We start from the raw sequence: 15223 nt of genomic DNA on the forward strand, positions 1-15223 counted from the left end.
TTAATGAGTACTGTTGACTTGGGTAACAATAATCATCTGTTGTTTCAATTCAAAGAGACCAAAGGAAGAATGTGTGCGTAATATTAACTATGGTCTTGTGGTCCTCCAGCTGGCATGGGCATACAAGAGCAGCTGTTTTTCCTTTTAAACTCAGACCAAAATTACACAAAACCAGACAATTTTCTAACCCTTTCCTAGTCTCATTGCAAATGTGATCCTTTGTCCCATGATTGCCTAGTAAACTAACTAATATTTGCGTGCGAGTGTAGGTAAAGGGCAAGGAATGGAAACCACAGAAAGTAAACATGACAGCAAAAGGATTGTTTAATGCATGTTCCTGCTGTTAGCTCGTCGTCACATAGCCAATAGGTCTCGCCTTTGGGACCTTATAGGTATTTAATTATGCAGCACATGATCCTTGGTGCAACATCAACTGTTGCATGGCTAAACACTTATAATGTCCCAAAGGCGAGACCCATTGGCAATGCCGATGCTTGTTAACTTAGTCGCAGGTTCTTCAAACAGAAGACTTTCATCTTTGATCCCCTGGCAGGCGCGCTGCACTGTAAAGGGGATTCTAGAATCTCAGTATTGTTATATCAGCTCACTGTGTATTGCATTGATCAACAAAGACAAATTCCATATAGGGCTTGTTAACAATACAATAAATGCTCCACCCAACTCAACATCAGTTTGTCATAAACATAACAGGCCAGAAATGTTGTTGACAACCTAAGCAAATTTACACATAGGGACAGATAAATCATAAGCCAAGCATATCATAGACGACAATTTATGGAAGCTGCAGGTACACTCTTAAAATATTCAAGTACCACTATCTGGAAAAAGTAGTGTGCATGTATGTTGTGTGGATATGTCTGTTTATAATATATTATACCATTGGGTTCAAAATTCGTTAGTTAATAATATCGGAATAACATAAACATGCAAGACAAAACATGTATTGGCAAATCCAATATATGTGGTATATTTTATAAGTTGATGTTATGTTTGTTTGATTGGTGAATGTATGTTGGTTTGTATGGGTATTAGTGGGTGAATGCAGGAAAGCATCTATTGTGCATTAATGAGGACATGAATGGATGAGCAATTAGCAAGTATGAATTATGAAGCTAATAGTATTTTTATGTAATGGCCCCTGTATTTAAACATATCCATACAACGTTGAGCACACCTACATACATTTAAGTTATCCACTGTGAGTCCAGATTGTCTGAGATAAATAACTCAAGCCATCACTTCTCCATATTCGCATTATGACACACATTTGAGATAGACCCAAGGTGCTTTGATGTGGCCTTTAAGCAACATCTCAATCCCCACCTTTTGCTGTCCTGTTGGCATATATATTTGTCAAGAAAAGGTGTAGCTAGAACGCCCTTATAATGTACACATATGACAATAACTGGTCGGAGGCCGGTGCATTACGCCTGGTTTTTTCATTCAACTCCCATCGTATTAGCCCCAAAATAATGAGGTCTAACCTGTTAGAGCACCTAAACCCTTAAGAAATTGTGGCCTTTTCGCAGAAATGCAGAGCTGTCGGGTGTCTCTGACTTCTCCACCACTGAATTATATTCTGTCAGGTGGGAGCTTAGAGGTCAGACAAACCTGTCAGTGAATTGCTCATCTACTGGCGGTATATATAGACCCCTGCCCACCACACCCTTAAATCAGTATGCACACATAGTAGTTGTTGGTATTTTACACTATATGATTATTTATTATACTCTATTCATCTGAAAATCAGATGCACTGGTTGTAAGTAGTACAAACAACTCAGTAGCAATTGTAAACATGAGGTTAAATAGTCCCCCATCATATTTCATCACACATTTCCTACTATTAATTTGAATCTCCCTAACCTGTAACCAGCTTTCTGATAGCATGATTATATTTTTTATTTAAAATATTCCATGTCATGTAAAGCCTACTGGTGTATCTTGCTGTGCTATCAAGCCTGAAGTAGAAACTTGGTGTTAGCGTTTTCCCCAGCAACAGGTCCATGTGTTTAATCTTCTATGCCTCTCATGTGCATGGTGTTATATGGATTGCCCATAGGGGAACAGCTGAAGCGCAGCCCCTGTAACCTTCCACAGGATTATTGAACAATACTTCATGGGTGGCAGCTATTATTCGGCCGCCAGATAAATAGTGAATTATCTCTGCTATTTACCCAGATGCTGACTGATTAGTAGAGAGATTATGTACTGCTTGTCTGACAGCCATGCAAATAGCAGAGAAAAGGCACTATTTCATCATCCACGGGCTAAATAGTAGTGATTCTGCACTGTTTGGCTGGCGGTCATGCAAACAGGAACAAAACTTCGCTAGATACCCAGCTGCTGGCTAAATAACATATTTAATGTACTGTTTGGCTTGCAGCCATGCAAACAGCATATAAGCATCACTATTTTAACGGCTGTTGCCTGAATAGCAGAGATTATGCACAGTTTGGTGCAGGTCATACAGATAGCAAAGAAATTTCACTATTTACCCAGCCGTTGACTAAATAGGAGGCATTAAGTACTGTTTGATAGAAGCCATCACGGTAAACTTTCATTATTTACCTTGCTAAAAAGCAGACATATGCACTGTTTGGCCATTGGCAAACCAAATAATGAGGAAATTTCATTATTTACCCAGCTACTGGCTCAATAGCTTGTTCATGCACTCTTTATCCAACCGAATGATAAAGAGAAAAGAAAATTATTTTCCAAGCTGCAGGAAAAAAACAGAGATTAGGCACTATTTGTCCAGTGGCTATACAAATAGCAAATAAACATCACTATTAACCCAGCTTCTGGAAAAAAAATGCAGAAATGTGCATGATTTAGCTGTGATTGTGCAGTTAAAACAAATAAGCTTCACAGTTTGCCCTTGAGTGTGCTCTCATTTCGCTCAACCACCCACTTTCTTCCCGGTCTATCAGTTCTCCCCCCACATCTCCCTGCTTTCCATTCTATTGGTCTAAATTCGATGCTTGACCTTTTATGCGATCATGAGTTTTGATCATCTTTGGGTTAGACTTCTTGGGATTAAAGAAGATACCAAGTCAACAATTTTATATGAATACTAGCTTACCCGTCGCGCGTTGCTGCGATCTCCGAAGAAAGGAAATTCAAGTAAACTCGTTATGATAACATTCAATTTACATTGTGTCATTTTTATTGAAACTTATACATTTTAATATGGAAAACATTTCAACGTGTCGTTTTAATTCTATTTATTTATTCGATTGCTTGTGGATACATGATTTTTTGTTTTTCCGTCTGGTGCGTACATCAGTATTCGAAAGATTATGAGGGCCCTGGGGGGGCCGTTATTTAAAGAATTTTTATGCCCGAAACCTTTGCGGGAGTGTACTCAACAACTTCACAAAGTTTCCTGGCGATCAGATGAATGGTGTTTCAATTCTATTTATTTATTCAAGTGCTTGTGGATACACAATTTGTTTTTTTTCCGTCTGGTGCATACATCAGTATTCGAAAGATTATTAGGGCCCTGGGGGGCCAATATTTAAAAAAAATGTATGCCAGAAACCTTCGCGGGAGTGTACTCAACAACTTCCCAAAGTTTCATGGGGATCGGATGAATGGTGTAGTAATGCATAAAGGACAAACAGACAGACAGACAGACATACTTTCGTTTTTATATATATATATAGATTTAAGGCCTCATTCACAAAACTTTTATTTTGATAAATACATGTGATTATTAATGCAAATTTGTAAGTATGTTACACATACTTGCAGAAGCATGTGAACTAGGTACTCATTGGCATACATGTGCTTGTATTTAATCAGATGAGCAGATCTTTGAAAAGTAACATAATTATGTTTTTAAGTACGATTCCGTGGTTATTGTCTTTTTTTTGTCCAATTGTTGTCTTCCCCTAGTTGAATCTGGCGATGTATATGTAAGAATGAAAATGCGTTGCTGTTACCCATCGTGGCACTGGGAGTATTGGCCTTGCAGTCAGGAAAGGCTCTCCCCTGTAGGGACTTTGGAAAAACCAAGTTTTCATTTCTTTACTCAAAAATTACAGATGACTTTGGGCTTCCCGTTGATGCATGCGGAGGGAGTTCTACAGTTTTGGAGATAGAAAAGATTGTCATCCTTGTCCAATAATATTGCATTTTAGAAATAGCAAGTAGGTTTTTCAAAGACAGCGGCAGAAGGTGTGATGCGTGATGAATGATTTTGTTCCTTAAATAGTCAGGGCCTACGTTGTTAAGATTTTTGTGTCATGCATAATGATTTGAATGAAATTCTCATACGAACAGGAAGCCAGTATAGATTCCTAGATTTGGGTGAGACTGAAACATGGTTTGAGATACCCAGCATAACATCAAAGTAACTAATTCCGATCAATGTAAAATGATTTGTGACAGGGTGACACAAGGCCATCAAGAGATGTAATAGCGTTGTCTTCAAACCATTGCAATCAGATATAAGGTCATGTCTGTGCAGTTAATGTTTCAAAGCAGAAAGAGTATTAATGAGCCTGAATATTATGAATTGGCTCAGGGGGTGTGGGCAGTTGTGATTAACTATTATATAAGGGTTAGTAGGGCTGGTTTAACAGGTGATCGTGTGGGCTGATTTTATGGTCTGCTGGGCTAGTCTTGACTATTAATTTCCCTGATATTAAAACAAACTTTGGCTGAAGCAAGCTCAAATACATGTAGCCTTCCATAACTTGCCAATCACTTATGCAGCATAGCTTTAGAAGTTAAAAACTGCCACATTTTGAAAGCATGGGACAGGTTTGTAGTTTTCTAATTCACTAATGGATGTCATCATTTCAGTTTTGGTGCCCGGGCCTATTTTCTGTCACAGGCCTGCCCTGGATTCAGTACGTGGTGCCCCCGAGTATTAGGCAAATGAGCATGGTGTGGCACAGTGTTCTAGTTTTAGGTTGGTGTAGTAAGGAAGATAACCTTCCTATTGTGTTGGCATGTGACACTGACATGGCTAGCAGATGAAGGATATAGCGTTTTTGGTGATGAAGCATTAACTTTGGCTGAGAAGGGGCTTTTAGAGCGACCTTCATTCCGGTCCCCAAATGAATGGTCACTTTGGATCTCCTCTTGCTTTTGGTAAGTTTTATCCAAAAAGCATTCTGCAATGCTTGGATATTATGAAGTTCTGTTTTTGTGTGTGTTTTTTTTAGGCAAGTGCAAATGTTTGCTACTACACTATGAGGAACTCAGGAACTGATTTAAAGATGATATTTTAGTATGTCTCTTGCATTTTTAATATTGCAGTTATTGGGTACAGAATGGAAAACTCCGGGTCTTCACCACTGCATTCCCTGATCATTATCATGGTTACTTTTGTTGACTGCTCAGGTTGTTAGAAATGTGACATGACGAGTTTCGTGTCGGGTGCGTTTAAAGAGAAGTTTGCCGACACCAGCTGCGCTTCTACGCGTCTTTACTCTGGCTGTCTGCAGCCCTTTCTGCCGTTTCCTTCCCTCACCCTTTCTCCTCCCCTTCCGGCTATGCCTGACCCTGATATTAACATACCAGGTCAGGCACAGCGACACTACATCTCCCCCCTTTTTATTTTAAATGTTCAAAGTTGTGCTTTCTCACACTTCCTTGATAAGCCTGGTGGGCCTCCCGATAGTTCTCTGTGGTCGGTGAGAGAGACGCCCTTCTCTCAGCTCACTTGGATTCACCATCAGTTAATATTCTTCTTGCTCTTCGCTTTCTATGTTTGATTCGTCTGTGTCCCATATAGGTTTGTGTGTTCGGGTGTACACCGCAGGATTGCATTTCTTGAAGTGTGACATATTTCTTGTTGTTCTCTTGGTCCCAGAGGCGGCTGTGATCATGGTTCCTTTCGGCCTCGTCACTTGCAATGGTTGGACACCATATCGACGGTCTTCCGCTCCTGTCTTACTAGTACCCTGTCTCCTTCTCAGTCGGATGCCTTGGCATGTCGACGATCGTCTGCATACTCTTTCATTTTTGCTTTCTTGGTGTTGTCAATGTAGTCCGAGGTCGGGGATCTGGGTTGCATGGCAACATCTGCAGTTGGTATTCTGATGTGTGGTGTTCTTCCAAGCATCAGAGTGGCGGGACACCTGTTGGTGGTGCTGTGTGGTGTGGTCCTGTACGTTCGTAATACTTCATTCAGTGCTGTCTGGATGTCGCGTTGAGTCAGTTCGGGTTGTTGTATCGTTTTCTTTATGATGGCCATGAACCTTTCGGTCATCCCATTGGCCTTAGGCCACAAGGGAGTGATCCTTCTGTGTCTGAAGTTCAGGTGATTCGCAAACTCTGCAAACTCGTGCCCGTTGAATGGTGGCCCATTGTCCGTCTTCACTACTGCAGGGATTTCCCAAACGCTTCATCGATGACTGGTATGACTGCAGCGGCTCTTCTGGATGAGATTTGTTGCACAATAGGAAACCTGGAATATTCGTCCATGATGGCGATGATGTATTTCCCACACTTCAGTGGCCAAAGAGGTCGACAGCTACGTGTTGCCAACCTGGTCTGGGAGGTCGGACATTTGCAGCGAGGGATGCTGTTTTTCTCGTTCTACAAGTTGACATTGAGGGCAGCCTTGGAGTGTGGCTTCTTCTATCTGGTCAAGGGATGGGAACCAGGCTCGCTCCAGCAACGCTTTCTTCGTTGCCTCCGCACCTCGGTGTCCTTCGTGTGATAAATTGACAGTTCCTTGTCTCAGTTGTTGAGGGATGATGATTCTCTTGTCTCTCAGTAGTAGTCCATTGGTGCTGATCGTGAGATCATCCTTGATGTGTCTGAATGATACGAAATCTTGCATGTTAACTATGTTATTACAAGGTGAGTTTTTTAGATGCCTCCACGAGTCTGTGCAAATTCGATGCATGACGTTTTGGAGCGTGGCATCCTTTTGCCATAGCTTCTATGATGGCATTGAGTGGGACAGCAGGTGGTCGTGCTTGATTGTTGACAAAATTGTGATATTCTTCTGCCAGCGAGCACCTTGTCTGCGTCGAGGCCTGCGGATGTCATGATATGTAATCTGCCGGGTTTTCCGCCTTCCCCGGTTTGTGAATGATGTTGCACGTGTAGTCTTGAAGGCGAATTCCCCACCTTTCGCATGGGGATTTCCGAAGATTGTTGTTATGGCCTGATGATAAGTGATGAGCGTGAAGAGTTTACCATAGATGACCAGATGGACATGCTCATACACCCATACGACCGTCCGGCTGCGAGTATACTTTCTCCGTGTCCGTGAGGCTGCGGCTAGCAGATGCCACGATGTGACACTGTTCTCCTTCATCAACATACTGGTTTAAGATAGCCCCAAGTCTGCCAGGGCTCGCATCTACTGTGATCTCTGTTTTTTTCTGAGGGTTGAAGTATGCTAGGTTGATGGCGGAGCTCACTGCTGTTTTGATTTGACTGAAGGCGTGCTCATACGTGGCTGACCAGTGAAAGCTTTGACCTTGTCTTGTGAGTTCTCGCAGTGGATAGCTGATGGTCGCATAGGCTTTAATGTAGTGTGCACAGTAGCTAGCCATGCCTAGGAAAGATCGTATGTCACTGACATCTCGGGCTGTGGCGTGTTAGCTAGCGCCAAGACTTTTTCAGGATCCGATCTCATTCCATCTTTGGAGAAGATGTGACCATAGAATTTTAGAGTGAACTTGTGGCACTCGCATTTGTCTTGGTTGAGTGTGAGGTTGGCATTGTGGAGGGTATGGCATGGTCCTTGCGAGTTTCGTCAAATACCAGGATATCGTCGCTGTAAATGAATGATTTTGGGATGTGCTGAATGACGCGCCATACCGCCTCTTGAAAGATTTCCTCTGCAGAGGAAATTCCAAAATTGAGGAGCTTGTATCTGAATAGTCCTTGATGTGTGGTGAAAGTGGTAATGTATTGAGACTTCTCGTGGAGCTCAAGTTGGTGGTCCCCCTTGTTCAAGTCTAGTTTCGAGAAGAACTTGGCTCCATTTAGGCGAGTGATCAGGTCGCTGATATGGGGACCTGGATGACGCTTCTGCTCAATGGCTGTGTTTGGGGCTCGCATGTCCACACACAGGCTTCTTGTCCTCGTTTGGGCATAACCACCACCGGTGAAACCCAGGGAGTGGGTCCCGTTGACTTCTCTATGATGTCAGCTCTCAGTAAGTCCTGTAGCTCTTCGTCCACTGCTTGCTGGAGGCGGAACAGTACTTTCTGGTTGGTGCTGGGCCACAGGCATCACTTGTTCATTGATATGTAGTCGTACTTTGAAGTGAGCTAGTTTTCCTAGACCAGAAAACGGTTTTGAGAACTTGCTGATGATATCAGGCGAGTCGTCAACTTTATATAGAATTTCCACTAGTTTCAGACGTTCGGCTGTAGGTAAGTTGTGGAGACAATCAGCCGCTCCGGGGCCTTCTATCACATGGATTTGCGAGTGTACTGTCCTGTTCTTGTAAGTCAGAGACGTGCGAAATTGACCCAGGCACGGCAGGGGTTCTTTGGAAATTTATGTGTATACACGTACAGCAGCCGGTTCTAGCTTGGGCTTTGGGCTCATCTTCTTGTACTCAGTTGTGCATATGTGAATAAGTAATGCTCCGGTATCTAGAACAAACTTTGCTGGGTAATTTCCCATTTGAATGTGTAGCCGGTGATACTTCTTTAGTCGGTCGGGGTCTGGTACCATGCATACGTACTCATTACTGTCTTGTGATATGGAAGTGGGAGCTGACGACTCTCTTGAGGACAATCGTCGAGACCGATATGAACCTCGCGACTGAGTGCTGGATCTCAGCGATCTCTTCGCCCTTGTACTGCCCTTGCATGGTGACGGGGCCCGGTGCTTCGCTTGGTCGACCCGGACTCTTTGCTGCGGGTTTGACACCGCTTCGAAGTGCTTGTCTTTACCACACCAGTGACACTGTTGTCTGATGGCTGGGCATGGGCCCGTGTGGGGGTAGGCCTGGCCGCAGTGATAACATTGTGGCGGTTGTTTCCGGGAGTTGCTGTTCTTGTGTCTACTGCGGGGTGAATTTGTGAATTGCAAGGGTTTCCGACGATCTGATTGATGTCTTGAATCTGTTCAGGACTGTATTCGAAAGGCTTGTTCATGTTTCTCTGTCTTGCCAGTTTCCATCTTTTTTTGCGTATTCTTACACTTGCTCGTTTATTTGTGTGAGCTCCTCAATGTCATCAAGCGAGTAGTGCTTCTTCAGCAGGCAATGGCGCAGTCACTCTGACTGGTACCCTTCAACGATTCGTAAACGAAGTGTGTCTTCAGTGCTAAAGTTGTCGAATTCACAGTAGCGAGCTAAGCGCGTGAGGCGCAATATGAAATCACCCATTGATTCATCTTTTTCTTGAGACGCAAGTTTGAAGGTGTATCGCTCATAGTCCAGGTTTCGTTTGTGGAGAAATTTCCTGTTTAGTGCTTTCTCACATCTGCGTATGGCACAGAGTTGGCCGGCGGTAGTTCTTTGATGATCTGTCCGACGTCCTTGCCCACTAGGTTCCACAAAGCAATGAGTTGCTGTTTGGGGTTATTGACCTGCGTGCCCTTCATGAAGTCCTCAAAGTCTTCCAGCCAGCTTTGCCACTTCGGGCTCATGCTATTTCCCGAAGTCAGCAGCAGGAGGACACCGGAATGATACCCCCATCAGCACTGGACCGGGCTGTGTAATTTGCGCTGGACCTGGCTGCGCATTTTGCGAAGAATCTGGTGACGTGGACATGATGATGTGCGACTGACTCCGCTCCCCTTTCCTGTCTCAGCGGGCAGTGGGCGTCTGGTAGTGGAGAAGTGCAGTAAATCAGCAGGCGATGGCGCAGGGACTTTGACTGGCACCCTTCAATGATTCGTAAACGAAGTGCGTCTTCAGTGCTAAAGTTGTCGAATTCACCGTAGCAAGCTAAGCGCTTGAGGCGCAATATGACATCACCCATTGATACATCTTTTTCTTGAGATGCGAGATTGAAGGTGTAGCGCTCATAGTCCAGGTTTCGTTTGTAGGGAAATTTCCTGTTTAGTGCTTCCCTCACTTCTGCATATGACGCAGAGTCTGCCAGTGGTAGTTCTTTAATGATCTGTCCGACGTCCTTGCCCACTAGGTTCCGCAAAGCAATGAGTTGCTGATCGGGGTTATTGACCTGCGAGCCCTTCATGAAGTCCTCAAAGTCTTCTAGTCAGCTCTGCCACTTCTGGCTCATGCTCATGCTAAAAGGGCGCCCTCAAAGCTGGCATTACAGAAATTACACTGGTTACCGGTAAAGAGCAGAGTTGAGTACAAAGCTCTCTGCACATGTCACCGGATTCTGTATGGTAGGGCGCCCCGACCCCTGCAGAAACTGATCGAAGCCTATGAACCTCCCAGAGCGCTTAGATCTGCGGGTGGAGGACTGCTTAGGACTCCCAGGGTAAAGAAAGCCTGAATGGGGGGCAGGTCCTTCAGACACCTGGCCCCCAACCACTGGAATAAACTTCCAGTGGATCTTCGCTTGGAATCAGCAGAAACGAAATTTCGAGCTAAGTTAAAAACCTACCTTTACACTAGATAACTTGACCTGCTAGCACTGTTTTCTTTGTTTTACGCTTTTCTCACTGTCAGCGCGGGGACACGCCGGTGCGCGTAACTCAGCGCTTTACAAATGCCCCTATTATTATTATTATTATTATTTCCGGAAGTCAGCAGCAGGGGCTCAGGGGGACACAGGAATGATACCCCCATCAGCACTGGACAGGGCGGTGTAATTTGCGCTGGACCAGGTCGTGCATTTTGCGAAGAATCTGGTGAGGTGGGCATGATAATGTGCGACTGACTCCGTTCCCTTTTCCTGTCTCAGTGGGCAGTGGGTGTCTGGTAGTGGAGAAGTGTAGTAAATCGCTGTAATAATAATAATAATAATAATAATAATAATAATAATAATAATCCACATTTATAAAGCGCACAATCACCCGTAAGGGTCTCTAGGCGCTGGGGGCCGTCGGGAAGATTAAGCAAGCTATTGCCCAGAGTCACATGGTGCTGGGCTAACCTGCCGCCGGAGCCGGGGATCGAACCCTGATCCCCAGATTCCAGCGTCAGTCGCCCTGGCCGCGGCGCCACACCTCTCCCTCGTAGGCTGTAGGGTCGCAAGCTATCTTTTGGCTGAAACAGGGAAGCTTTTTTTTCTGCCTGACTTTAAGATGGTCGCCGAACTGGTGACCTAGGCCTCTTTAATGCTGTGGCCTGACTTTAAGATGGCCAACTGGCGCTATGGCTGCATGCTGCATTGGGCATTTGGCAATAAGGCATACCCCCTGCTCGAGGTGATGTTTCCTTCTTCTGAGCACTGGGCATTTGTCAGTGCTTGAGTGGCAGGCAATGTAGGGCGGGGGTGGCTCTCAACTTCAGTGCGATCTGCAGCGCGTGTTCACGTTGGCACACCTTACGATCTGTTCACTGCATGAGCTGCAGTGCGTCGTCGGCGTGTGCAGGTTTGAGGGGGGTGTTTGCATCCCACCCTCGTCGCCAGGTTTCGTGTCGGGTGCATTTAAAGAAAAGACGCCAACACCAGCTGCACTTCTACGCGTCTTTATCCTGGCTCTCTGCTGCCCTATCTGCTGTTTCCTTCCCCCGCCCTTTCTCCTCCCCTTCCGGCCATGCCTGACGTAAACATGCCAGGTCAGGCACAGCGACACTACAAGGAGGGACGTTTCAAGTAATCTGAATATTACTTACTGGTGTTTTTCAGAATACTGAGTATCTACTTATTCTGTTGACAGTCTTGGTTGCCGTTCTCCAGTGCATTCTATGTCTCTCACAGCTGGATAGTGCAGGAATCAGTGTAATTTGTATTTACGTTTGGCTTTTTATGCTGTCTTTCATAAATACCATCTCCTGACACTGTGGAGAAAGACCTGAATTCAGCCATTTTGATAATAGGCTATGTACAAAATTAGTTTGCAAAGAGTCAGGTCTTAAGAATCTTCCTGAATTGAGCAGATCTGATTGTGCTATGACAGTGGGAGGAAGAGAGTGTCATAAGTAGGCCAGTGTCTAAAAGTAATGACCCGAGCAGCTTGCTACATGATGGTCGGTTTTAGAGTTTGGCAAAGTGGTACACCATCAGAAATTATTATTAGAAGGGCATCATATCCGATGGTTCTTATAATAAGGGAGACAAGATATTTATCACATTAGTGGGGAGTAACAGGTCTGCCGAACTCTAAATCAGGGTCTTTTCACGGTATGCTGCAGATGGCATTTGGCTCTGAGATAATGCAGAAATGGGGAGCCAGCGTAGCTATTTGAGATAGCCATATACGTTGTCAAACGTTCTAGGTTTGTAGAGTAATCTGACAATAGCAATCTGAAATCTTAGCAATTAGGCTATGCTTTTCTTAGCAAGGATCGAGTATAGTGAATTGTCATAATGTAGTCTTGACTGAATGTAATGCATTGGCTACAGTGACTCTGCAAAAAGAAAGGAAGGAAGTCTCCTGTGCACCATTCTTGATGGAAAGACAGGTTTAGTGGTTTTAAAGACTGCAGTTTATATAACATGATGGTTCAAAGAGTCCATGTAGACTTCACCTGTTTCTGGGCAGTTGCCAAAAGAGCGTGTCCAAAATACACCGCATCATCTGCTCAGATTGTTGCCGACGGATAGACTTTTGATTTAGAAGGGTTCAACTTTAAAATGTTTTTCACCATCCATCTTTGTGGTTTCTAGGTCTAGTAATAGGTTTGGATTAAAGTAATCCATATTGTTAGATAGCCTACATATAAACTGGACAATCATTTTTGTAGAAATATGCTCTTACATTGAAGTCCTGCATCAGAAATTCTAAAAGGACATAAGTAGAGAGCAAATCAGAAAGAGTAAATTATTGAGCTTTGCAGGTTGCCGCAACATAGAGGTTTGTGAGTCGAACGATAGGATCCCGGAATTAACTTCCTTGCAGGAAAGAAGAAATCAATAACCGTAGTGTACACACAAAGACTAATGATGCATAACGCGAAGGAGAGTTGGGTGTTCTATGGTATTGAATTCGTTGGGGAGGTAAAGTAGTGTAAGAACTCCTCCGTCGTCTTCTCCAACCATCATCCAAATGTCATCCAATACAGTAATGACAATAAGTTTTGTTTCTCCATTTAAAACCTACTTGGTTAGGATTTTAATAGCAAAGTCTTCACCACAAGAGATTCCCATTAAAGGGTAACCGCTTTCTCTAATATGTTGGAGATATATGGCAATAATGTGATGGGCTTACAATGTAATGACTTATTCGATACTCCAGCTCCAATGGATAATCTTTGGTATGACATTCATGGAGAGTGTGTATGTGATTAATAACAGTTTACATATTTTCTTCTATGTCTTTAAATTATTGTTACATTTTTTTGGTGATTTTTTTTTATTGTGGTTTCAAAATTCCTTTAATCATTTTTCTTGAATGGGTGGGGGGGGACACACTCATTTTTCTGTGATATTGAGTGTACCAGCTTTCCAAATATTACCTTTTTTCTCAAAATGTAGTTCAGCGTATGACACCATTTAGAACTTTTCATCCTGAAAACGCCCCTAAATAAATATTTTTGTTTTAAATATGCTGTACAGTCAGTGTTTTTGTAAAACAATTATGGTAAAGGTTCTTGCGACCCAGTCCATTTCTTTGAGTTATGGTTTTGACTGCAGCACATATGTCTGAAAACATAGATGTTGGGGAACTCTGTAGTTTGATGTGGAGCAATCGCATATTAGTATTACTTTTTGTATATTACACTTAGATGTTTAATTCGTTGCTCAGATAATTGTAGGGTATTGCTTTTCTCCATGACTTTGGATATGTGGGGAACATTCATCTGTGAAGAATGTACCGTTTGAGATGCTCCATATATAATATTCTATCCATCATTAAGAAAATGGCATGACTTTTTGAATAGGAATCAACCCAAACTTATTATCCTTTTATCCCTTTACCTATAATTTGTGTCATGTGAAGATAGGTGTTTCCAATTGTGATAGGGAATACTAGGTTTTATTAGTCTACTTCTCCCTCCAGGAATGCCTCCTATTCTAGAACCGTGGCTTTACTGGTTGTTTTCCAATCACTCTTCCTGATTTTTGCTATATAAAAAAGTTTTTTTTGATTTAAACAATCTTTTCTTTTTTTTTAGGATTGTTCATCTTACTGAATGCCGAGAACATTTCTAGATATTATGGATCTTATAGATACCGATGAATTCCCACCTCCACCACCTGAAGGTAAGTTGTAACAATCAGTATTGTTGTTGCAGAATTTGTGACTTATGTTTCATCCTTATAAAATACTACATGCACCTTTAACCTACATTGCCCTCATATTACACTACATAACGGTTATTAGGACTGGCCTTTTACCTAGTTGAGGTAGTGACTAGAGGACCTGGGGATTTCTCTGCAAGGCCTTAGCCTCATTCATTATTCATGAGGATTCTTGGAATCATAGCTGAACAGCAGGCCGGACATCTCCTGCATAAAAACTATGTACAAGGGTCATTCCTTCTGTCATCCTAGTTCGACATGACACAGCGAGGTATATCCCCAGGGGTTATTACTTTGGGTATTATATACACCATCTCTTGCTAAGGTAGAGAGAGGAGAAAAGGACTTCAATGCTGACACACTGACGCGAGACGCTGAGGCTCCTGCACGCAGACATTCCAGCTTGCAGTGGTCTGACATCCCTTGCGGGGTGTCCACCTCAAGACCAGAACGGGGTCCAACAGTCTCTCACTTCAGGTAGTGGGGTTGACTTTATCCGAGAGGGATTCTTGGCTTTACACCCACATTCATGCTAGGTAAATTCAGGTATATCTAGTTAGGGACGCATCGTAGGAGTACGCTTTTATTACTGTCCTGTATTTGTATACTTGCCTGTATTTATCGTTTTAGCACTATGGTAGAAATCTACCCTCCTTTTACTCTGTTAGTGCTTATAATCTTTTATATCCGTTACTGTCTAATGGTTGTTTCAGCACACCTATTTTACATTAGAATGACGCTGGTTCAATAAATACTTATTGAGAAACGTCCCCACCGTTTATTCTGTGTATCTCTCTCTGAGACAAAGTGAGCACGAGTGACTGAGCCAAAGTAGCATTGTTTCCACGATCCCTGATGGGACAGAGTTATCATGTTGGATAGTTGCCAAGAACTAGTCTCTCCTTGGTAAGAAGGGTTTCTAGTGATACTGTGAGCTAGCTG

General features: G+C 43.2%; 1 protein-coding gene across 7 annotated transcripts in view; it reads left to right on the forward strand.

The window, feature by feature from the left end:
• Window positions 1–15223, forward strand: part of ARHGEF10 (Rho guanine nucleotide exchange factor 10) — a 1140991-nt gene that overhangs the window by 104665 nt on the left and 1021103 nt on the right. For all 7 annotated transcript variants that reach the window (XM_078647916.1, XM_078647912.1, XM_078647917.1 and 4 more), the window contains exon 2: window positions 14155–14242. In XM_078647916.1, the coding sequence (XP_078504042.1) occupies window positions 14173–14242 (70 nt within the window). In that variant the 5' untranslated portion in view covers window positions 14155–14172. The remainder of the gene's footprint in view (window positions 1–14154; window positions 14243–15223) is intronic.

This window comes from Lissotriton helveticus, chromosome 6, assembly GCF_964261635.1.
Source record: "Lissotriton helveticus chromosome 6, aLisHel1.1, whole genome shotgun sequence".
Classification (NCBI taxonomy): Eukaryota; Metazoa; Chordata; class Amphibia; order Caudata; family Salamandridae; genus Lissotriton; species Lissotriton helveticus.